The sequence below is a fragment of the Miniopterus schreibersii genome (genome assembly GCF_964146895.1).
Source record: "Miniopterus schreibersii genome assembly, chromosome: 16".
Taxonomy (NCBI): Eukaryota; Metazoa; Chordata; class Mammalia; order Chiroptera; family Miniopteridae; genus Miniopterus; species Miniopterus schreibersii.
The window spans coordinates 45,498,155-45,522,609 of NC_138116.1; the positions used below are offsets into that span (position 1 = coordinate 45,498,155).

General features: G+C 40.6%; 1 protein-coding gene across 1 annotated transcript in view; it reads left to right on the forward strand.

The window, feature by feature from the left end:
- TNFRSF13B (TNF receptor superfamily member 13B) overlaps positions 1–24,455 on the forward strand; it is a 63,149-nt gene that overhangs the window by 17,394 nt on the left and 21,300 nt on the right. Inside the window, exon 2 of the mRNA XM_081161955.1 lies at positions 22,670–22,806. Within this exon, the coding sequence (XP_081018081.1) occupies positions 22,698–22,806 (109 nt within the window). The 5' untranslated portion in view covers positions 22,670–22,697. The remainder of the gene's footprint in view (positions 1–22,669; positions 22,807–24,455) is intronic.

A 24,455-nucleotide genomic window follows, 5' to 3' on the forward strand; every position in this document is an offset into this window, starting at 1 on the left:
ATAAGTTTTGCATTCCTTTGTTAAATTTATCCCTGAGTATTTTACTCAAAACACTGTTTTTGGTTTCTTTTGTTTTTTTACTGTGTTTCTTTATGTATGTAACAACATTTATAAATTTATAGGTTAGAACTTTCCCCCTTTTTGCAGAAAGAAGAAGGAAGGAAGGAAGGAAGGAAGGAAGGAAGGAAGGAAGGAAGGAAGGAAGGAAGGAAGGAAGGAAGGGAGGGAGGGAGGGAGGGAGGGAGGGAGGGAGGGAGGGAGGAGAGGAGGAAGGAGGGAGGGAGGGAGGGAGGGAGGGAGGGAGGGAGGGAGGGAGGGAGGGAGGGAGCTTATGAGCCTTGCTATTATAACAGTACTGTGTTTTGTTTTTTTCTACTTACTATATCTTAAATTCTTTCCATAGCAATATATATAAAGAGCTTTCTTATTCCTTTTTTTAAAAATCCTGATGATATGTTTTTATTGATTTTGAGAGAGAGAGAGGCATCGATCTCCTGTAGGCGCCCCGACCAGGGATCGAACCCATAAACTAGGCATGTGCTTTGACCTGGGATTAAACCTGAAACCTTTTGGTGTATGGGACAATGCTCCAACCAACTGAGCCACCTGGCCAGGGCCATTCCTTTTTTATAGCTGCAAAATAGTCCAGTGTATAAGCTTCTATAATTTTCTCAGCCAATTCCCTATCGATGGACATTTGGGTTATTTCCAATCTTCTGCTATTATAAATATTTCTGCAATAAATTTAACATTTTGCTCTTTGGGATAAATTGCAGAGTTAAATCACTGTATTAATGGGTGACTACATCAATAATTTTGATAAATGTTGCTGAATTGCCCTCCATGAGGGTTACTCCTATTTCCTCTCCTTCCATAAAAACTGAGAGTGCCCTGTTCCTTGTGACCTTGCTGATAGGTGCTATTAGGCTTCTGTATTTTTAATAACTTACTAGGGAGAAGATAGTATCAGTGTAGTTTGAAACTGCCCATCTCTAGACCAGGCATCTTTTTTTTTTTTAAGTTTTTTTGGTTTTGTTTTGGTTTTTGATATATCTTTATTGATTTCAGAGAGAGGAAAGGAGAGGGAGAGAGAGAGATAGAAACATCAATGATGAGAGAGCCATTGATCGAGCCCACACCCCGGGCATGTGCCCTGACCAGGAATCGAACCCTGATCACCTGGATCCTAGGTTGAGGCTCAACCGCTGAGCCACGCCCAGCCGGGCTAGACCAGGCATCTTTATGCTGTTTTTTTCTTTCAAAAATAATTTTATTCTTTTTTTTTTATGTTTTAATCTTTGGGCTGTTTCTTTTTTAATCTAGGAGAAATTATTTTCTGTGCTGGTTTCTGGCCTGTATCAAGAATCCTTTCCCCTAAGTTTTGAAAGCAGAAGCAGGATTTCTGCTCCACCCCGCCCGCCCCAAGACACCTCTCCCTAGTTCTGTGTGAATAAAGGAAATGCAAGCAGGGGAGGGAGCAGAATAAAACTCGTATATTACCCCAGCCCTTATTATTATCCCAGTCTTACAGTGCGAGAACCATGGCTGCTCTTTGTCCCACGAGTCTTCACTAAGGACAGCCATGTGTAAGGTATTCGGTCATTTGTGGGCATATATCAAGGACCTGCTCTGTGTCGGGTATACAGAAGCACTAGTTCAGAATGAGACAATATAAGGAGCTACCCCCTCAAATGTCAAATGACAAAACGAGAAACATCACCAGGATGGGGGTGCTCAGGCCACGTGATCGCTCGGAAAGGCCCTGGTGAGACGGCTCAGAGGAGTGGCCAGGCGGTCACGCAGCTATGGGGACAAGTACCTTTGGAAAATTTTCATGCTTGAGCCACAAGTTGAGGTTCTAGGACCAATTCCCAGGTTTGGAGTATGAGTTTGATGTAATATAAATGATTGTAAATAATCATTTTATTTTATACCACTTACATCAGAATAATAAGCACCGTCTGGCAGTCATGTCCTGGGCAGTGCCCACTTGTCCTGTGTGTCCTTGAGAAGCTGTGTCTGAGAGGAACACCCGCAGTCCCCACCGCGGGGCCCTCCGGGCTACGAGGCTGTGACTCAGCGGTGCTTTCCCCACCACAGGCCCCCTGCTCTCACACACAGTGTCACTGAGCTGTGACAAATAGGCAAAAATTACAGTGGGTAGAAAACTGAGAAAGTTACTTGACTGGTTCTCCCAGGACCTAATTTAGTTCTGACTTTAGATCCAGCATGGGGACCGCTCATCACCCTGAGAATCTTGGAAAGTTAATTTCGGGTTGGGGTGGGGGCTGGCAGGGGTAGGTCTCAGAGCTATTTTCAGTATTTCAGAAAGCCCTAGTGAGGAATCATATAACTAAAAAATAAAAAGCCCCCTTTCTCTCTCCCTTTTTCCCTCCCTCCCGCTCCTCCTCTCCCTTCTCTCCCTTCTCCACTCCCTTTATGATTAATAAAAGCAAGATCGTAAGTGGTCACTGTCAATTCTCCTGTTCTCATTTTGCGTTTGTGGAAAGATCGGATGAGAAATTCCTCCTGTCTTGAAGCTTTTATTGGCCTTTCTTTTCAGGTCACACTGACAGAGTTTCTTGGCAAAATTGTCAAGAGCAAGAATGAGGGGCCAACACTCATCCATCTGCTCCTTCCCAAGGGGACAATACCCCTGTCCCCACTGTGGAGAGAGGTGGAGTTGGCTCAGGCCCTCGTGCCCTTTCATTTCTTCCTGACCCCAGCCCGGGCCTTGGTGAGCACCGCCTGTCGTATTTCACAGAGGGCACTAGCAGCAAATGCAGTCGCCGGGGCTGTCCTTCACTATGTGCTCAGCCATGCTGGGCAGAGCGCGTTCCCTGCGTATATGCTCACGTGGCCTTATGAAGTGTGCAATAGCAGCCCCATTGCACAGGTTTGGACACTGTTTCAAAGAGGTGAAATTCTGCCCAAGCCACACAGCTAGGAAGTGCTGGACCCCGGACAGAGTCCGCGGTTCCCAACCACTGCTGCCCGGTGGCTGTGCCGCACTCACCCTCAGAGTCTCAGAGTATAATATGTTCACTTTTCAACTTCAGACATTCTGTATTGATTTCCTGCTTAACTCGTATATCACCGTCGGTCTACACACTACCTCCCCCACCCAGTGTCCCATAGGCAGTGCTGAGTTAGATCCATAGACTGTGAACCACTCTGATGCAGGGAAGGGCACTGGCCCCATGGTTGACAAGGTGACCCCAGGTGGAGGTGGGAAGACCAGCAGACATTATACCCAGACAACCTGGCACATCTGCCCACACTAATGCCCTCAGGATTTTCCAGAGAATCCATAAACAAACGAAAGTGTCTTGAATCCCCCTCGCCACCCAGGGTACTCACAGACTGCTTTCTTTGCTGTCAGCTAATCAGTTTGCCCCAAAATGTGAAACCTTCTGCAGTTTGTTCTGCCCCATTCCCTCCTCTCTCTTAGAAGTCCTGTTGTTGCTTTTGTTCATTGACAACGGTTTGTCTGCCCTCACACAGTGAGAAAACTACTCTATAGTAGACATAATTTAAAGTTTCTGAGTTATTCATCAATATTGTTCACATATTTATGACAGTGTAAGTTTTGTTCACAGTTACTATAGTTTCCCAGGAGCTGGTAACGCCTCAGCTTTCTTTCACGTGTCAGTAGCTGATTCCCAGCGCTGTGACAGGCCCAGCCTGTCAACTAGTCAACAGATTCACGTATCTCTTGTTCCCAGGTTTTCACGGGAGGTGCTCCTCCTCTTTTCTCTTAGTTTAGCTGAAGTGGGATTCCCACTAGGCCTGCAAGGAGCTGTCCCTGGACACTTCCCTTATAATCATTCTGAGGATTTCCACTTTCACCTCTTTGCCAACATGGACCCTGTTTTTCTCTCCTTCCTCATGTTTTGGTTTACGTCCAAGATTTGATAGAACACATTCTCCAGTAGCTGACGAAGAAATGGTGTGTGGGTGGAAGATAAGCATTTTGAGATCTTGTGGATGTCTCATAATGTCTTTTTTTTTTTTAACATATCTTTATTGATTTCAGAGAGAGGAAGGGAGAGCGAGAGAGAGTTGAAACATCAGTGATGAGAGTCATTGATCGGCTGCCTCCTGCACGCCCCCTGCTGGGGATCGAGACCACGACTCAGGCATGTGCCCTCGATCTCCTGGATCCCAGGTTGATGCTCAACTACTGAGCCACACTGGCAGGACTCATAATGTCTTTATCGACCCCACACTTGGCTGATAACATGTATTGTTCTAGACCAAAAATGAGTTTCGATCATAAGTTTTCATACTTGTTCCACTTTCTTCTCCCTTCTTGTTTTGTTTTTTGTGTGTGGTAAAATATATATAACAAAATTTGTCATTTAATCATTTTTACGTGTACAATTCAATGGCAGTAAGTCGATTCTCCATATTGTACTAACACCGCACCACTGTCTATACCCAAACTTCATCGTCCCGAGCAGAAATTCTTTTTTTAAAAAATTTATCTTTATTGTTGAAAGTATGTCAGAGGTCCCCTTTTCCCCCCGTCGATCCCCTCTCCCTTGTACTCCTCCCCCAGGCCTTCCCCACACTATTGTCTGTGTCCATGGGTTATGGATATATGCATGTAAGTTCTTAGGTTAATCTCTCCCCACCCACCCCACCTTCCCTCTGAGATCCCTCAGTCTGTTCCATGCTTCTATGTCTCTGGGTCTATTTTGTTCATCAGTTTATTTTGTTCATTACATTCCACATATGAGTAAGATCGTGACACTTGTCTTTCTCTGACTGGCTATTTTGCTTAGCATAATCCTCTTGAGGTCCCACCATGCTGTCTCATAGGGTAAGGGATCCCTTTTTTCACAGCTGCATAGTATTCCATGGTGTAAATGTCCTAGAAGATGCTTCATATGATTTCTATCTTTTTGAACTTGTGGAGACTTGTTTTATGTCCTAACATGTGATCTATCTTTGAGAATGTCCTATGTGCACTTGAGGAGAATGCATATTCTGCAGTTTTGGGGTGAAATGTTCTGTAAATGTCAATTAAATCCATCTGATCTAGTGTGTCATTTAGAGTCACTGTTTCTATGTTGATTTTTTGTCTGGAAGATCTATCCAGTGAAGTCAGTGACCCCACTACTAGGTTAAAGTCACCTAGTATGACTGTATTGCTATCCATCTCTCCTTTAAAGTCCTCCAGAAGTTTGTTTGTTTTTTCCAGCCTGTGAGTCTTTTGTTCTGAGGTGGGTCTCTTGTAGACAGCATATATTTGGGTCTTGTTTTCTTATCCATTCAGCCACCCTGTGTCTTTTGATTGGGACATTTAATCCAATTACAGCAGTCCCTTTAACATTTCCTGCAATGCTGGTTTATTGGTGATAAACTCCTTTAGACTTTTTTTTTGGCCAGAAAGCTAATTTCACCATCTATTTTGAATGATAGCTCTGCTGGAGAGAGTAGTCTTGGTTTCAGATCCTTGTTTTGCATTACCTTGAATACTTCATGCCATTCCCCTCTGGCCTGTAGAGTTTCTGATGAGAAATCATCTGACAGCCTTATGGAAGATCCTTAGTAGGTAACAGATTGCTTTTCTCTTGCTGCCTTTAAGATCCTCTCTTTGTCTTAAATTTTTGGCATATTAATTATGATGTATCTGGGCATGAACCTCTTTGGGTTCTTCTTGCTTGGGACTCTCTGTGCCTCCTGAACTTGTGTGACTTTTTTCCTTGACCAGGTTAAGGAAGTTTTCTGCCATTATTTCTTCAAACAGGTTCTCTAAACCTTGCTTACTTTCGACCTCTTCTGGCACTCCTATAATGCGAATATTGTTATGTTTCATGTTGTCCCACAGCTTCCTTAAACTGTCCTGTTTTTTAATTGTTTTTTCTTTTTGGTTCTCTGATTGATTTTTTTCTACCCTGTCTTCTAATTCACTGATCTAATCCTCAGCTTCCCCTAATCTGCTGTTCATTCCTTCCAATGTATTTTTTATTTCTACTGTGTCATTCTTAATTTCCTTCATAGTTTCTGTATCCTTTTTCACACTGTTGAGCATCTTTATGATCAGTATTCTGAACTCTATATCTGATAGTTTGCTTATTTCCACTTCATTTAGATCTTCTAGAGAATTCTTTTGTTCTTTCATTTGGGGCTTTTTTTTTTTTTGGTCTCCCCATTTTCACTGCCAGTTTGGGTTTATTTCTATGTATTAGGTAGATCTGCTAGTACTACCAGTCTTTTGGATGCTCTCTAGTTCAGGCCAATATCACATGCTATTTGTTACTGGCCTTAAGTACCCTGTTTGAAGTTTTCCACACTCTACAGCATGTGGTTCCCTATGCTGGGGGCTGGGTGTGTTTGGACAGAATCAAGATGTGCACCAAGGTCTGCTTTTCTAAGCCTTGGGTCCAGAAGCAAATCAGTCAAAGACTCAAAGCACCCAGAGGCTGTTATTTAGTCTCTTAATGGACCTCAGGCTGTAGAAACTCCACAGGGTGGGGCCAGAGGTTTTCCAGCACGGTGGGGCAATTGCTCCCCCTCCTCCACCCAGGCAAAAGCTACTTGTAAAGTAAATGTCTGCCTGAGAAAGATGTCCTCTGCTGTATGGGGGAATGACTCAGCACAGGGATCCAGATGGCTGCCCTCTGAGCTCTATTCCCTCAGCTAGCCCTCCAGATTCTCCTCACACAACTCTAGTCCACTCTGCCTCCACCAGAGCCCAAGATGAGTGGCTGCACACGAAACTTTGTGCATTGGTCCTGCAAGAGGGTGCCTGCATTTCCAGCCATCTCTCCCTGGCAGACAGAAACCCTGCTGCTTTTCCCAGCCAGATGTTATATGGGCACCTGTTTCAATTTTGGTGCTCTGGGCTGGGAAGCCCAGCCTGGGGTTTAGGCCCCAGAGTTCTTAGTGGGAACCCTGCACAGCTGAGATATCCCTCTGGACCTTTAGCTGCTGTCTGTGGAAGCCCAGCCAGCCCTCTCATGCCTCCACTCTTCCTACCAGTCTCTATGTGACCTCCACTTTTCCTCCTTGGTTACAAGGGTGATGTCCAGCTGGTCTTCAGTTGCAGTTGATTATTCAGGATGGTTTTTCAGTATTTTACTTGTAATTCTAGTTTGGTCCTGGGTGAGTGTAAGTGTAGCTTCTACTCAATCTGCCACCATCTTGGATCTCCCCAAACAGAAATCTTGTACCTGTTAAACAATAATTTCCAATATCCCTCTCCCCCTAGCTCCTGGTAACTTCTAATCTGTTTTCTAACTATGAATTTGATTATTCTAGTTACCTTATATAAGTGGAATTATAGAGCATTTGTTTCTTTGTTTGGCTTATTTCACTTAGCATGATGTCTTCAAGGTTCATTTGTGTTGCAGCATTTGTCAGTACTTCACTCATGTAATAACTGAATAATATTTTTATATACATAACACATTTATCCTTTCATCTGTTGAACATTTGGGTTTTGCACTTTTTGACTTTTGTAGATAATATTGTTATAAATATTGGTGCACAAGTATCTGTTGGAATTGCTGCTTTCAGGTTTTTGGATGTATACCTAGGAGTGGAATTGCTAGGTTGTATGGTAGTTCTGTGTTTCACATTTTGAGGAACTGTCAAGTTGTTTTCTATTGTGCCTGCACCATTTTACATTCCCATGAGGGTTACAATTTTTCCACATCCTCTCCAACACTTGTCATTTTCCCCTTTTTTGATTAATAGTTTTCCTAACAGGTGTGAAGTGGTGTCTCATTGTGGTTTTGATTTAAATTTTCCTAAGGGCTAATGATGTGGAGAGTTTTTTGTATATTTATAGGCCATTGTATACCTTCTTTGGAGAAATGTTGATTCAGGTGTTTTGCACAGTTTTGACTTGCTTTGTTTGTTTTTTTATCATTGAGTTTTAAGACTTCTTTATATATTCTGGATATTAATACCTTATCAGAGATATGATTTGCAAATATTTGTTCCCATTTTGTGAGTTGTCTTTTCACTCTCTTGATAGTATCCTTTGATGCACACAAGTTTTTAATTTTGATGAAGTCCAATTTATCTAGGTGTCACATCTGAAGTGTCATTGCCAAATTTAATGCATGAAGATTTTCCCTGGCTTTCTCCTAAAAGTTTTATAGTTTTCACCTAAGTTAGGTCTTCTGTGTATTTTAAGGTAATTTTTGTATATGTTGTAAGGTAAGGGTCCAACTTCATTCTTTTGCATCTGGATATCTAGTTTTCCTACCATCATTTATGGAAAAGACTGTCCTTTTCCTGTTGAAAGGTTTTGGCAAACCTGCTGAAAGTCAGTTGACTATATATATGAGAATTTATTTCTGGGTTCTATTCTATTTCATTGGCCTGTATGTCTGTCTTAATTCTAGTATCACACTGTTCACTTCAGTTTGTAAGTTTTGAAATCAAGAAGTGTGAATCCTCCAAATTTGTTGTCTTCTTCAAGATTGTTTTGGCTTATTTGTGGTCCCTTGCAATTCATATGAATTTTCAGCATGGGTTTTTCTGTGTAAAAAGAGCTTTTGGAATTTTTTTAGGGATTGTGTTGATTCTGGAGATCACTTTGGGTAGTTCTGACATCTTAAGTCTTCCAGTCCATGAACATGGGGTGTCTTTTATTTAGGTCTTCTTTAATTTCAGCAATATTTTGTAGTTTTCAGGGTATACTTTTTTCACCTTGGGTAAAGTTATACAAAGGTATTTTATTCTTTTGTAAGTTTTTGTAAGTGGAATTATTTTCTTAATTTCCTTTTGGGATTGTTCATTGCAAATGCATATATAAATGCAACTGATTTTTGTTTGTTAATTTTTTTTAATCTTGCAACTTTGCTAAATTATTTTATTAGCAATTTTTAGAGATTTTTACATATATCATGTTATCTGTGAACAAGTATTTTATTTTCTCCTTTCCAATGTGGATATGTTTATTTCTTTCTCCTGCCTAATTGCTCTGGCTAGAACTCTCAGTAGTGTGCTGAATTTAAGTAGTAAAAGCAGGTCTTCTTGTTTTGTTGTTGATCTTTCACTCTTTCTCCATTGAGTATGATGTTGACTGTGAGTTTTTCATATATGGCTTTTATCATGTTGAGGAAGTTATCTTCTATTTCTACTTTATTGAGAGTTTTCATCATGAAAAAGTGTTGAATTTTGTGAAATACATTTTCTGCATCAACTGAGATGATCATGTAGTTTTTCTTCATTCTTTTAATGTGGTGTATTACACTGATTAATTTTTGTTGTTAAGATGTCAGACCTTCCCAAAGTGATCTATAGAATCAATACAATCCCTAAAAAAATTCCAATGGCTCTTTTTACACATTACATTCTGGAAGTAAATCCCACTTGGTTATGGTGTATAATCTTTTTAATATGCTGCTGGATTTAATTTGATAATATTTTGTTGAGGGTTTTAACATAAATATTTATAAGGCATATTGGTCTGTAAATTTTTTCTTATGATGCCTTTATTAGGTATCAGCATAATGCTGACCTCATAGAATGAGTTAACAAGTGTTTCTTCCTCTTCAATTTTCTGGGAAACATCTGAGAAGAATTAGTGTTAATTCTTCCTTAAATGTTTGGCAGAATTCACCAGTGAGGTCATCTGGTCCTGGGTTTTTTCGTTAGGAAGTTTTTTTTCAATTACTGATTCAATCTCCTTACTTGTTATAGGCATATTCAGATATTCTTTATGTGTCAGTTTTTGTAGATTGTATGTTTCTAGGAATTTGTCCATTTATCTAGATTATCTAACTTGTTGGTGTATAATTGTTCATAGTGCTTTTATATAATCTGTAAAATGTTTCAACTTTCATTTATGATTTTAGTAACTTGTCTCCTCTCTTTTTCTTAGTCAATCTACATAAGGGTTTGTCAGTTTTTTTAAAATTAATCCTCACCTGAAAATGTTTTTTCATTGATTTATTTTTATTTTTTTAGAGAGAGTAGAAGGAAGGGAGGGAGTGTGGGGGGGGGAACACACATTGACCAGTTGCCTCTGGCATACACCCTGACTGGGATGAGAGATTGGACCTGCAATCCAGGTATGTACCCTTGACCAGGTAGCGAACCCTTGACTCCTTGGTGTGTGGGCTGACAATCCAACCACTTAGCCGGCCAGGGCAAAGTTTGTCAATTTTATTAAACTATTAAAAGTACAAACTTTCGGTTTTGTTGATTTTCTCTTTGATAAGTTTTTTATTTTCTGTTTCATTTATCTCTGCTCTAATATTTATTATTATTTTCCTTATGCTAGCTTTGGGTTTAATTTGCTCTCTTTGTCTAGTTCCTCATGGTGTACAGTTAGGTTATGGTTTGAGAATTTCTTCTTTTTTAGTGTATGTATTTACAGCTATAGATGTCCCTTTTAGCATTACTTTTACTGTGTCCCATAACTTTTGGTACATTGTGTTTTTGTTTTTATTTATCTCAAGATATTTCCTAATTTCCCTTGTGATTTCTTCTTCGATCTATTGGTTGTTTAGGAGTGTATTGTTTAATTTACTCATATTTGTAAAATTTCCAGTTTTCTTCTGTTATTGATTTTTGCTTCCATTCCATTTTGATCAGAAAAAAGTATTTTGAATGATTTCAATCTTTTAAAACATCTTAAGACTTGTTTTGTGACCTAATATATTGTCTATCCTGGAGAATATTCTGTGTACACTCAAGAAAAATGTGTAGTCTGCTATTGTTGATTGTAGTGTTCTATATATGTCTGTTATATGTAATTGCTTTATCATGTTGTTCAAGTTCCCTCTTTTCTTATTGACTTTTTGTTTGGTTCTTCTACCTGCTACTGAAAGTGAGGTATTAAAATATACAATAATTAAAATATTATTGTAGAACAATTTATTTTTCCCTTCAATTCTGTCATTTTTATTTTATATATTTTGGGGCTTTGTCATGTGCATATATGTTTATAATTGTTATATCTTCTCACTATATCAAACTTTCTATAAATGTATATTGTCATTTGTCTCTTGTAACCTCTTTTTTAAAAAAATATGTTTTTATTGATTTCAGAGAGAGAGAGAGTGAGAGAAACATCAATGATGAGAGAGAATCATTGATCAACTGCCTCCTGCACACCCCACACTGGGGATCAAGCCCAAAACCCGGGCATGTGCCCTGACTGGGAATCGAACCATGACCTCCTGGTTCATGGGTCAATGCTCAACCACTGAGCAACACTGGCCAAGCTAACCTCTTTTGATTTAAAGCTTATTTTGTTTAATAATAATGTAGCCACTTCAGCTCTCTTTTGGTTATTACTTCCATGAAATATATTTGTCCATTGTTTTATTTTCAAACTCTGTGTTCTTTTATTTAAAGTAAGTCTCTTGTAGACAGCATGTAGATGAATACTATTTTATTTTTTAACCCAATATGCCAATTTCTGCCTTTTAACAGGAAGTTTAGTCCTTTTACAATAATGTAATTACTGATAAAAAAAATTTACTTTTGTCACTTACCTGTTTTCTGTATGTCTTATATGGTTTTTCCCCTCGATTGCTCCCTTACTGCCATTTCTTTTTTAGCTTTTTATTTATTATTATTCTTGAAGACTGTAGTGTAAAGCAAAATTTATAGAAGTGACATTGGTTAATAAAATTATATAGATTTCAAGGGTACAATTCTATGACACATCATCTGTATATTGCATTGTGTGTTCACCACCCAAAGTCAAATCTCCTTCCATCACCATATATTTGACCCCTTTACCCTTTACTACCTCTCCCACCTTTTTGCCCTCTGGTGACCACCACACTGTTGTCTGTGTTTATGAGTTTTTGTTGTTTGATTGTCATGTTTATTTGTTTGTTGCTTTCAGTTTTATATCCCACATATGAATAAAATCCTATGGTTTTTACTTTTTCAGTCTGACTTATTTTGGTTAGCATGATATTCTCATGATTTATCCATGCTGTCACAGTGGCCGTGTTTCACCCTTCCTTACGGCTGAGTGGTGTTCCACTGTGAGCATGTCCCACATCTTCTTTGCCCTGTCCTCTATCGCAGGACACTTTGGTTGTCTCCATGCCTCGGCCACTGTGAATAATGCTGCAGTGAATGTAAGGGTACATATATCTTTCTGAATAAGTGTTTTCAAATTTTTTTGGCAGAAACCCAGAAGAGGGATTGCTGAGTTGTACAATAATTCTATTCTTAATTTTTTGAGGAACCTCCATAGTGTTGTCCACAGTGGCTGTACCAGTCCACATTCCCACCAGCAGAGAATGAGGTTCTCTTTTTCTCCACAACCTCTCCAACACTTATTACTTGTCTTGCTGATAGGAGCAATTCTTACAGGTGTGAGATAGTATCTCATTGTAGTTTTGATTTGCATTTCCCTGATATCCAGTGAAGTTGAGCATGTTTTCATGTACCTGTTGGCCATTTGTATGTCTTCATGGAAGAAGGGTCTGTTTAGGTACTTTTCTCATTTTTTAATTGAATTGTTTGTTTTGTTGTTGTTGAATTGTATGAGCTCTTTATATATTTTGTATAGCAACCTTTTATGGAAGATGTTCACAGATATCTTTTCCCATTCAGTTGGTTGCCTTTATTCTAGTGGATGCATATATATTGATAAATGTCATGTCTTCTTGGTGCATTATCCTCTTTATCATTATAAAATGTCCACCTTTTTCTCATCTTTTTATATCAAAATCTATTTTGTCAGATATAAGTATGGCTATACTCACTTTTCTCTGGATGGCATTTGCTTGGAGAACCATTTTCCACCATTTCTCTTTTAATCTATATTTGTCCTTTCAGCTGAGAAGTTTCTCCTGAAGGCAGCATATGGCTGGGTTTTATTTTTTTTATCCGATCTGCTACTCTGTGACTTTTAATTGCTAGGTTCAGTCCCTTTACACTTAAGGTGACTATTGATATATGAGAACTTCCTATAGCCATTTTATCTTTTGTTTTCTGATAGTTCTGTGTCTCCATTGTTTCTTTTCCCCTGTGTTTCTGCCTGTTGTTTTAGTTTAGCGGTATTCTATGATTTTTTTCCCGTTTCCTCTTTTTTTATGCTATGTGTCTGAGTTCTGTTTTGTGTATGTGTGTGAGTATGTGTGTGTGTGTACCATCAGACCTGTGCAAAAGAAAGTTTCATATATACAATAGCTCTTTTTTTCTAAATGTGTCTTATCTCCATTCCTCTTTGCAATTTCAGAACTTTATCTCCTCCCATTTTATGTTTTTATTGTCACAAATTATCCCTATATATGCTGTAAGTTTATTTCTATTGTCTACTTCTCTCTTTTTTCTTAACTGATTTTAGAGAAGGAGAAAGGGAGAGAGAGAGAGAGAGAGAAACATTGATGCAAGAGAGACGTCATTTGCTTGCCTCCCATATGTGCCCTGACTGAGGATCAAACCAGCAACCTAGGTTGTCCCCTGACCCAGAATCGAACCCATGACCTTCTGGTGCATGGGACGACACTCCAACCAACTGAGCCACGCCAGCCAGGCCTTCTTGTTTTTTAAATGTTTTTACCTCTTTTAACCTCTATGTTATATTTAAATGTATAATACCCTATTCTAATAAGGGTTGCAGTTTCTTGCTTCTGCCTGTCAGCCAACTTTCTTATAGTTTTGTATCCTTTTGTCTTTTAGTTTCAGGTAGAAAAACCCCCTTCAGTATTTCCTGTAATATGCAGGTTGCGGTGGTAAATATTCTCAGCTTCTGTGTGTCTGGAGAAGTCTTTATTTCTCCTTCATATCTAAAGGATAATTTTGCTGGATATGTTATTCTTGGCTGGTCATTTCTCTCTTTCAACAGTTTAAATCTTTGATTCAACTCTCTCCTAGCTTGTAGGGTTTCTACTGAAATATCCAATGATAATCTAATGGGATTTCCTTTACAGGTTACTGTCTTCTTTTCTCTGGCTGCCTTGAGAATTCTTCCTCTGTCATTCATTTTTGACAGTTCTAATACAATGTGCCTTGGAGAAAGCCTTTTTTAATTGAGATAATTAAGTGTTCTGTTTGCTTCTTAAATTTGAGGATCCAGCTTTTTCCATAGTCTCGGGAAATTCTTGTCCACTACTCATGTGCATAGGCTCTCTGTTCCCTTCTCCTTCTGGTACACCCACTATCCTTCTATTGCTCCTTCTGGTGGAGTCAGAGAGTTCTTGTAGTTCTTCCATTTTATTTGTTTACTCTCAAGTCTCTCTCTTCTTTCATCTGTGCCATTTCTAATTTTTTATCTTTGACATCATTAATTCTTTCCTCCATCTGATCAGCTCTATTTCCTAAGTTTGCTAGTTCATTCTTTATTTCTTCTATCAAGTTCTTCAGCTCCAGAAATTTTATTTGGTTCTTTTTTAAGGTTTCAGTCTCTTTGGTAAAATACTATTTTTGTTCATTGATTTTGTTTCTGAGTTCATTAAACTGCCTATCCATGTTTTCTTGTATCTTGTTGAGTTTTTTCAGAACTGCAATCTTGAATTCTCTGTCATTTAAATCACATATTTATATGTCTTTAAATTATTTTCTGGAGATTTTAAATTTTCTTTCTGAAAATTAAAAGGCCTTGTCACCTTGGTCTCTATGGTATTTGATGGATTCTTTCTCTGCCTAAGCATTTATAGGAATAAAATCCGCTTTAAAAAAAAAAAAAGAGAGAGAGAGTGGTATGTCTCTATTTAGTAGTTTGATAACAAGAGGTCTTTCTATTGTTTTCCAGTAGGTGACACTGAAGTACAGGTTTTTCAGTTTCTCTTCCACTGCTCTGGCTTCTTGGATCTCTGCAGGGCCATGGAAAATGCCCTGTATTCCCTGAGAAAGTGAGCATCTTCTATGGATCAAGACACCTTCATCTCAGGGTGGGTGACATGGTTCAGAGCCCATGAAATCCCAGCATTGTCCCCTGCAACTGGATGCTGCCAGCAGTGCTGCCCTGCTGGAGGTGTCCCAGATGCCCCCCCCCCCCGGGGTCAGCCACGATGGATGGGGTGGGGTGACCTGGGAGAGGCTGGCTTGTGGATTTGGGGCTTTTCTCTCCTCCCAGTAATGGTGACTGCCAGACCTTCATTGCCTTACCTTTGTATCTCCACTCTTGTCACTGGGATTAGCCACAGTGTGTGCCTGCCACTCAGGGAGGAATGCTTCTGTCTCTCTAGTTCTCAGGGCTTCAGACAGTGTGCTCTCTAACCCAACACACTGTTACAGCTTCTTCTAGGACCTGCTGCTAGCTCTAGGAGGATGAGAGGAGGTGGCCTGGCTCTGTGGCTTTGTTTATCTGCCTGGCAATGGCAACCACTAGACAACCACAACCACACCTCTGTGCTCCATTTCTGCCCTGGTCACTGGGTTCAGCTGCAGGATATGCTGACCACTCAGGCAGGGATGCCTCCTCTACCTTTCTGCTCGACAGGGCTTCAGAGAGTGCACACTGCAACCTGACTCTTTCTCCCGAAACCTGCTGTGAGCTCCTGGCTGTATTCATGGCACCTGTCTCTGCTCTTCTCCCTTCCCTCCTCCCCTATTCACTCTGATTTACCTGCCTTCAGATGTTTCAATGTGTGGATCTCTCAGACATGTTTGTGTGTTGAGAAGGGAATCCATTGTTGAATTACAAATATTCAACTTGTAACTTCAAGAGGAGAGACCAGGGGAACTCTCACACAACCATGCTTCTGACATCACCCATTATTGCCCTTTCTTGTATTTAGTTGATTATTTGTAATTCACCATTTTGATTTCCTTTTTTTTTTTTTCCCTTTTCTGTATTTTTCAAGGTATCTTTTTATTGATTACATTGGGGGTTACAACTAACATCTTTTTAAAATATTTTTTCTATTGATTTCAGAGAGAGGAAGGGAGAGAGAGAGAGGAAGAGAGAGGGAGAAACATCAATGATGAGAGAGTCATTGATCGGCTGCCTCCTGCACACCCCCTACTGGGGATGGAGCCCACAACCCGGGCATGTGCCCTCATAGGGAATCGAACCACAATCTCCTGGTTCATAGGTTGATGCTCAACAGCTGAGCCACGCTGGCTGAGCAACATCTTAAATTTATGACAACCTTGTTTGAAAAATACTAACTTAGTTTGAGTGGTTTACAAACACTCTGTTCTTGTATTTTTGTCCCTTCCAATTATATTGTTATTGTCACAGATTGATTCTTTATACATTTTATGTCCAGTAGCATAGGTTTATAATCATTGTTTTATGCACTGACCCATTAAGTCATATAGGAAAAAAGAGGAAGTACAAACTACACAAAAAGTACAATACTTGTAGCTTTTATATTTATCTATGTAGCTACCTTTACCAGTGTTCCTTATTTTTTTTATGGCTTCAGGTTACTGTCTAGTGTACTTTCATTTCAGCATGAAGGAATCCCTTTAGCATTTCTTGTAGGGCAGGTCCAAGGTAATGAACTTCCTCAGCTTTTGATTATCTGGAAATGTCTTAATTTTTTCTCCATTTTTGAAAACTAGTTTTGCTGGATACACAATTCTTGGTTGACATGTGTGTTTTTTTGTTTTCTTTTAGAACTGTAAATATCCCATTTCTTTTTGGCTTCAGTGATTTCAAATCAGCTGTTAATTTTATTAAGACTCCCCTGTACATACAAATTGCTGCTTTCACATTTTTTTTTGCTCTTTAAGTTTTGACAATTTTATTATGATGTGCCTTCCTGTGGCTCTCTTTGAGTTGAATCTGCTTGGAGTTCATTGAGATTCTTCAAACATGTGTATTTGGGACTTGCCTAAGGTTTAGGAAGTTTTCAGCCATTATTTTTTTAATTTTTTTACCCCTTTTCTCTCTGTTCTCTTTCTGGAACTCTCCTATAAGCATATGGTGGTATGTTTGATGCGGTCCCACAAGTTCCTCAAGTTCTGTTCATTTTTCCTCATTCTTTTTTATTTCTGATTCTCAGATTAAGTAATTTACATTGTTTTATTTTCAGGCTCACTGATCCTTTTTTCTGCCTGCTCAAAACTGCTGTTGAACCCCTCCAGTGAGTTTTTTCATTTCAGTTGTTGGACTTTTCAGTTCCAGAATTCCTGTTTGTTTCCATTTTTAATAAACTTTATAAAAGAGTAGTTTGGGGTTCACAGAAAAAAATGAATGAAAAGTGCAAAAATTCCTGTATACCCACTACTCCACACATGCACAGCCTCCCACACTATCAGCATCATGCACCTTATGGTACATTTGTTACAATTGATGAACCTACATCATTATCACCCATAGTCCATAGTTTACACTTGGGTTCACTCTTTACGTTGTCCGTTCTGTGGGATTTGACAAATGTATAATGGCATGTACCCACCATGATATTATCATAAAGAATAGTTTCACTGCCTTATAAAATCCCCTGTGCTTTGCCTTTATCTCTCCCTCCCCTCAACCCTTGACCACTACTGATTTTTCTACTGTTTCCATAGTTTAGCCTTTTCCAGAATGTCACATATCTGGAATCATACAGTAGCTTTTTCAGCCTGACTTATTCCCATTAGTTATATGCATTTAAGGCTCCTCCATGTCTTCATGACTTGATAACTCATTTCCTTTTTTTTTTAAATTTATTTTTATTGTTGAGAGTATTACAGGTGTCCCATTTTTCCCCCCAATTGACCTCATCCACTTTGTTCCCACCTCCTCCCTAAGCCTTCACCCCGTTATTAACTGTGTCCATGGGTTATGCATATAACTTATTTGGTTAATCTCTTCCCACCCTCCACCCCCGTTCCTTCTTTAATGATGAATAAATTACATTGTTTGGATATACCAAAGTTTATTTATCCATTCACCTACTGGATGAAATCTTGGTTGCTTACAAGTTTGGGTTACTTTTATGCAACTTTTATCTCTAAATTCATATTCTCATTTTGTTCACACATATTTTTCTGATTTCCTTTAATTCTTTGTCCATGGTTTCCTTTAGTTTATTGAACATATTAAAGACACTTGATTTAATTTCCAATGTCTAGGTTTCCTCAGGGATGATTTCTGTCAAATTCTTTTTTTTTCTTTCTGTGAGTGTGCCATGTTTTCCTGTTTCTTTGTATACTTTCTAAGTTTGTTCGGAACTAGACATTTTGAGTATTATGTTGTGGTAACTCTGGAAATCTAGTTCTCCCACTCCTCAGGGATTTCTGGATGTTTCTTGTTGAGGACTGGAGTCCATTTGTGACTTTTCCAAACTATTTTTGCAAAGTATGTATTTCTTTTGTGCAGCCACTGAAGTTTTGTCAGTGACCTGAAAAAAATATCCTTAAATGTCCACTTACTTCCTCAAAATTCTCAAAACTCTGTGGGTAACTGCTTGTTCTCAAGAGATTTTAGAATCTGATCTTAATCTCTGGTGCTCTCAAATTTCATGATGATTGGTCTTGGTTTGTGAGAATTTATTGTGCCAGACACCTGATTGGCTCTTTGAATCTGGAAGCTAATGTTCTTTTTATTTTTTTTAAATTTATTTCAGAGAGAGAGGAAGGAAGAGGGAGAGAGAGATAGAAACATCAATGATGAGAGAGAATCATCATTTGGCTGCCTCCTGCATGCCTCCTACTGAGGATGGAGCCTGCAACCTAGACATGTGCCCTCATTGGGAATTGAATCGTGACCATCAGATTCATGGGTCACGGCTCAAACATTGAGCCACGCCTGCTGGGCATGGAAGCTAAAGTCCTTTAAATCTGTTTACTCAGAATTCCCATTAGTCAACCTTTGGACCTCTTGAAATGATTCCATAATTTTTAAAATCTTTTCTTTCCCTATTTTTGGGGAAATCTCTTCAATTACATCTTACAACCCTTCTACTGATGTTTATTCTGAGCATCATATATTTTTTAAAATGTCTTTATTGACTTCAGAGAGAGGAAGGGAGAGGGAGAGAGAGAGATAGAAACATCAATGATGAGAAAGAGTCATTAATTGGCTGCCTTCTGCACGCCCCCTACCAGGGATTGGGCCTGCATCCTGGGCATGTGCCCTGATAAGGAATTGAACCTCGATCTCCTGGATCATATGTTGATGCTCAACCGCTGAGCCATGCTAGCCGGGCATAGGCATCATATTTTTAAATTTCTAGTAATTCTTATTTGTTCTATGCATATTCTTCTTTTAAAGTAGTACACCATTCTTCTTCATGAATGTAAAATTCTCTATCTTTTGGAGGATATCGGTTGTTGCTGTTTATTTCTTTCCTTTTTCTTCTGTTCCCTGCATTGTTTGTATTGATTCCCACATACTTCTTCTAATTGTTTTGCTTGAATTCTCTTCCATGCAGAGGTGGTACTTCAATATCAGGTGGCCTTTGGCTGTTAGTTCATAATTCAGAGGCAGTAATAGCTTATTGGAAGTTCTGGGTGAACGGATAGGGTTGTTAATGAAGAAGCTTTACTCTGGGGTGATCATGCAGCAACTTGGTCACTTTCTTGAGAGAATTTCCCAGTTGGTGCCTCCAGATCTTTTCCTTTGAGCCAGTTTTCCCAGGGCAGAGTCTGCTGATTTCCTGCCAGTTGTAGGATAGGAAAGAAGGCATTTTAAAAACCTGACCACAACACTCTTTAAGTATTGATTGGGGGGTAGTGACCTTATTGCTACCCTCAGTTGTGTCTGAGGCCCCTGATCTTCTGCCTGGATGGGCAAGGGGTCATTACATGCCAGGGAATGAGAGTCTGGCTGAGGGCAAGCCCTCTTTATATAAATATCTAACCAATACTGTTTTCTTTGCTTTGCCCTCCCATTCCCCGCTGTCAGAGATACTTGGTGCCTCCAGTTCAAAAAACTTCCTGGGGTTCCATAGCTCAAATCAATGTCCTTCCCCCCCATGGGCATCAGAGTAGAGAGTTCTTAACCTTACATCACTCACCCTGGCCCATCTGCTTTCCAGCTTCCAATATGTTGCTGGTATCTGTCCCCTGTTGTAGTAACTTCATCCATTCTCTCATCTTTGAAGACAAATATTTTTTTCTGGTTTCTCTTAGGAAGGTTTCAAGAGGGAAGGAAGATAAACCCACTTGTTTAAGTTGATGTGTTAAATAAGGAGCCACTGGTATTTTCTCAGCTTACTTTCTTTAAAAAATAATAATAAACAAATGCCTTGCAGGATGTTTAAAAGGGAAAGCTGGCCCAGCCGGCATTGCTCAGCGGCTGAGCATCTATCTATGAAACAGGAGATTGCTGTTTGATTCCCGGTCAGGGCACAGGCCTGGGTTGCGGGCTTGATCCCCAGTCAGGGGCATGCAGAAGCAGCCGACCAATGACTCTCTCATCATTGATGTTTCTATCTCTCCCTCTCCTTCCTCTCTCTGAAATCAATAAAAAACATATTTTAAAAATAAAAAGAGAAGCTGTTGGGAGGCAAATGTCATGAAATCAGACAGGATATTATGGAAGAGGTGACACATTCATGCAATGGAAAACTCACCATATGAAACACTGCCGACAGACCCTCAGCAGGGAAGAGTGTCTGATCCCTCGTGGAGCCAATGTAACCAGACATAAAAGTTCAGGAAAGGATAATATTAACAACCTATTGTGATAAAAGTCAGAATAGTCTATACCTTGATGTGGGTGGTAGTGACACAGATATACAGAGCCTCCCTTATCTGCAGTTTTGTTTTTTGCAGTTTCAGCCACCCCCAGCAAGCCATGGTCCAAAAATGTTAAATGGAAAATTCCAGAAATAAGCCATTCATAAGTTTTTAACTGTGCACCATTCTGAGTAGCTTGATGAAATCTCACACTGTCCCTCCCACTCCATCCTGCTGGGACATGAGTCATCCCTTGTCTCCATGCTGTACAGGCTCCCCACCCATTAGTCACTTTGGTTATCAGTGTAACTGTCACCTCCTCGGTTATCAGAGCAACTGTTGCAGTATTGCAGTGCTTGTGTTCAAGTCACCTGTATTTTATTTAACAATGGCCACAAAGCACAAAGGTTGTGATGCTGGCCATTCAGATCTGCCACAGAGAAGCCATAAAGTGCTTTCTTTAATGAAAAGGTGAATACAGCCTGGCCAAGAGTGGCTCAGTGGTTGAGCATCAACCCATGTACCAAGAGGTCTCGGGTCTGATTTCCGGTCAGGGCACATGCCCAGTTGCTGGCTCCATCCTCAGCAGGGGGCGAGCAGGAGGCAGCCAATCAATGACTCTCTCACCATTGATGTTTCTGTCTCTCTCTTCCTCTCCCTTCCTCTCTCTCAATAAAAATATATGTTTTAAAAAGAAAAGGTGAATACAGTAGAATAAATATTTTGAGAGACAACATTGACATAACTTTTATTACAGTATATTGTGATAGTTGTTCTATTTCACTACTAGTTGTTGTTGTTAATCTCTTACTGTAAAACAGTATACATAAGGTTTGGTATTCTCTGAAGTTTCAGGCATCCACTGGGGGTCCTGGAATGTATCCCCCACAGAAAAAGAGGCCACTGTGTACACAAGGAAGAATATATAAAGCTGTACACTTAACATTTGTGTATGTTACACATGACATTGCATGTGTCTCATAACTCAGTAAAAAAGAAAAATGGAGGGAAATTTTGATTTATTCAGTGCTTGCTGTGTACTAGGACTAACTAGGTCTGCTTTTCTTTTTATTTATTCATTTAATGAGAACCTACTGTGTCCTAGGCACTGTCTAGGTTCTCACCACCCAGCAGTGAGCAAAAAATTAGAGCCCCTGCCTGCATGATGCTCACAGTTAATGGGGAAGACAATATCAAATAATTGCACTCCTGAAGGTGCAGTGACAACCAAGGGCCCATCAGTGTGCAGAAGGGGTGTCTCCTCTGGTAGGCACCAGAAAGGCTTCTCTGAGGAAATGAAGTGGAAACAGATCTAAAGGGTGAGGAGGAAATAACCAGCTGAGGAGGAGGGCAGAGGACATTTTATATAAATGGAACAGCACGTGTAAAGATCCTGTGACAGCCCTGGCCAGTGTGTTCAGTGGTTAGAGCGTGGGCCAGGGCACCGAAGGGTCTCGGGGTCGATTCCCAATCAAGGAAATGACCTGGGTTGCAGGTTCAATCCCCAGCCCCAGTTGGGGCACGTGCCAGAGGCAACCAACCTATATAAGTCTCTCTCACATCGATGTCTCTCTCTCCCCTCACCCCTCCCTTCCACTCTCTCTAAAAATTAATGGAAAAATATCCTCCAGTGAGGATTAACAAGACAAAATTTTAAAAGATCCTGTGGTAGAAAGAGGCATGGCACATTAAAGAGGGCAGATGCCCTGGCCTTGGCTGGTGTGGCTCAGTTGGTTGGGTGTCATCCCATGCACTGAAAAGCTGTGGGTTCAATTCCCAGTCAGGACACATACCTAGGTTGTAGGTTCAATACCTGGTTGGGGCACATGTGGGAGGCAATCAATTGATGTTCCTCTCACATCGATGTTTCCTTTTTTCTTTTTCTCCATCTCTCTCCCTCCCCCTTCCTCTCTCTTAAAAAACAAATTAAAGAAGACAGAACAGCGTCAAGCAGAGCACAGCTGAATCAAGTAAGGAGGCCTCAGACAGGCATTTTCACAGATCAGAAGACTCAGGCTCAGGGAGGCCAGGGGTCTTCCCATGGTCCCCCAGCAAGTGCACTGGGGCTGAAGCCAGTTTTGTCTGTTCCCCTTCTGCTGACTGAGACAGGGTCTGGGTTCCAGCCTCCAGTGGGGTGCCAGCTGCCCTCATGCTCCCTGCCTCTCAGCTCCACAGGACCTGCAGATGGGGTGACCATGGAGCAGTGCCCTGAAGAGCAATACTGGGATCCCCTGCTGAATGTCTGCCTCTCCTGCAGATCCATCTGCAGCCATCACATTCCACGTCCCTGTACAGCTTTCTGCAGTGAGTTCTGGGTCCTGAGCCAAGGGGATGGCTGGGTCACCCCTTCCTTACCTCCCAACGGTCCCTCTGGTCCCACTGCATTTGGGTGCCTGAGGAAGGGTTGGTAGAAGGGGATATTCAATGTGGTGTCCCTTTACCCTTCCATCCTGTTGTTCTGGCCACCCTTTCCTCTTCGTGTGCAGTTTCTTGAGCATGCTGGGTCCTGTCCTGCCTCGGGCCTTAGCACATGCTGTGCCTTCTGTGTGGAAAGCACTTCCTCGCTCTCGCTCCTTGGCTCCTCCAGCCCAACCTAAGGTCTCAGCCCAAATGTCAGAGGCCTTCTCTGACTGCCCAGTGGAATCAGGCTCCCTTGTCCTCTGTTCTTCTTTTCTTCTGGAAGTTTTCGTTATAGGAATCCTGAAGCACAGAGAGCATAACATAACAAACCCCGTTTCCCCATCATCAGCTTTAACAATTCTGCTTTTTATTCCCCAACCAATTTTTTGCTTCTGTATTTTAAAGTAAACCCAAAAACTCATATCACTTACCTGTAAATACTAGATCATGAATCCCTAACATATAGGGCCTTTAAAATATACTCTCAATATCTTCTCACCCCAGCAATAATCCCTTAATGTTGCCTTTACTGAGGCCGTATTCGATTTTCTCTGGTTGTCTTGAAAAATACATTTTGCTTGCTGTTCTTTCTCATAACTTGTTCTTTTCCTTAATGGAGCTTCTCACAATTTGTATTATGTCTTTTACTGTGTATTTGTTTCCTGTCTGTTTCAACCACCAGACTGTGAGCTCCTTTCCTTACTTGAACTTAGCACAGTGCCTGACACATAGTAAATGCTTCATAAATACTTGTTGAGTGGAGCTCAGACAGGCTTAGTGACTTGCACAGTTACTAAGATCCCACAGCACAATAGTGGAATAGTTAGGATTTGAATCAGAACTCTCTGACTCCAAAACCACGACTGTGAGCCACTATCCATTAATCAAGTAGAACACTCATTTGTCGTTCTGCAAGTACTCACAGAATCCTCCAGCCCCTTTAAAATAGGAACTTCACATGACCCAGTAACAGAAGGTTATCATCTAATGGGAGAAAAGACTACATTTTAGTGTATAAAGTACCATAAAATGCCACAGTTGGGGGAAACCAGCTCCAGCTGATGAAGGTTGGGGAGCAGGAATTGTTCTGGGAGGAAGTGCCGTCTGAAACGGATTGTTAATAATTTGTAGATGTGAAAGTCAGATGAGGGGAATGGCACTCCTGGGAGAGGTAGAGTGTGGGCAAACGCATGGCCATGGGAAAGCACAATAGGGGAGATCAGCCCTAGAGGAAAAGGTTCGTGAGGCCAGGTAGTGAGGGTTGGTGGTTCGAGGAGCTCAGACACCACCTGCAACAGCCACTCTGGGGTCTCTGAGAAGGGGAGGAGGTCACAAGAAACCCCAGGAATACCACTGCCATCAGGTTAACTCCATTGGGAGTGGTAGTGTCAGTGGTCCCGTGAGGCTCAGGGGCCACGGCAGTGCCAGGATGAGGAGGCCACTGGTACTATCGGGGCCATCTAAGACTCCCTTGAGATCCCAATTTCACCATCATCATGGCCTTTTTCTTTGCTTTGTCAGGGGCATAAATGTTGGTGTGTTTGTGTTGCAAA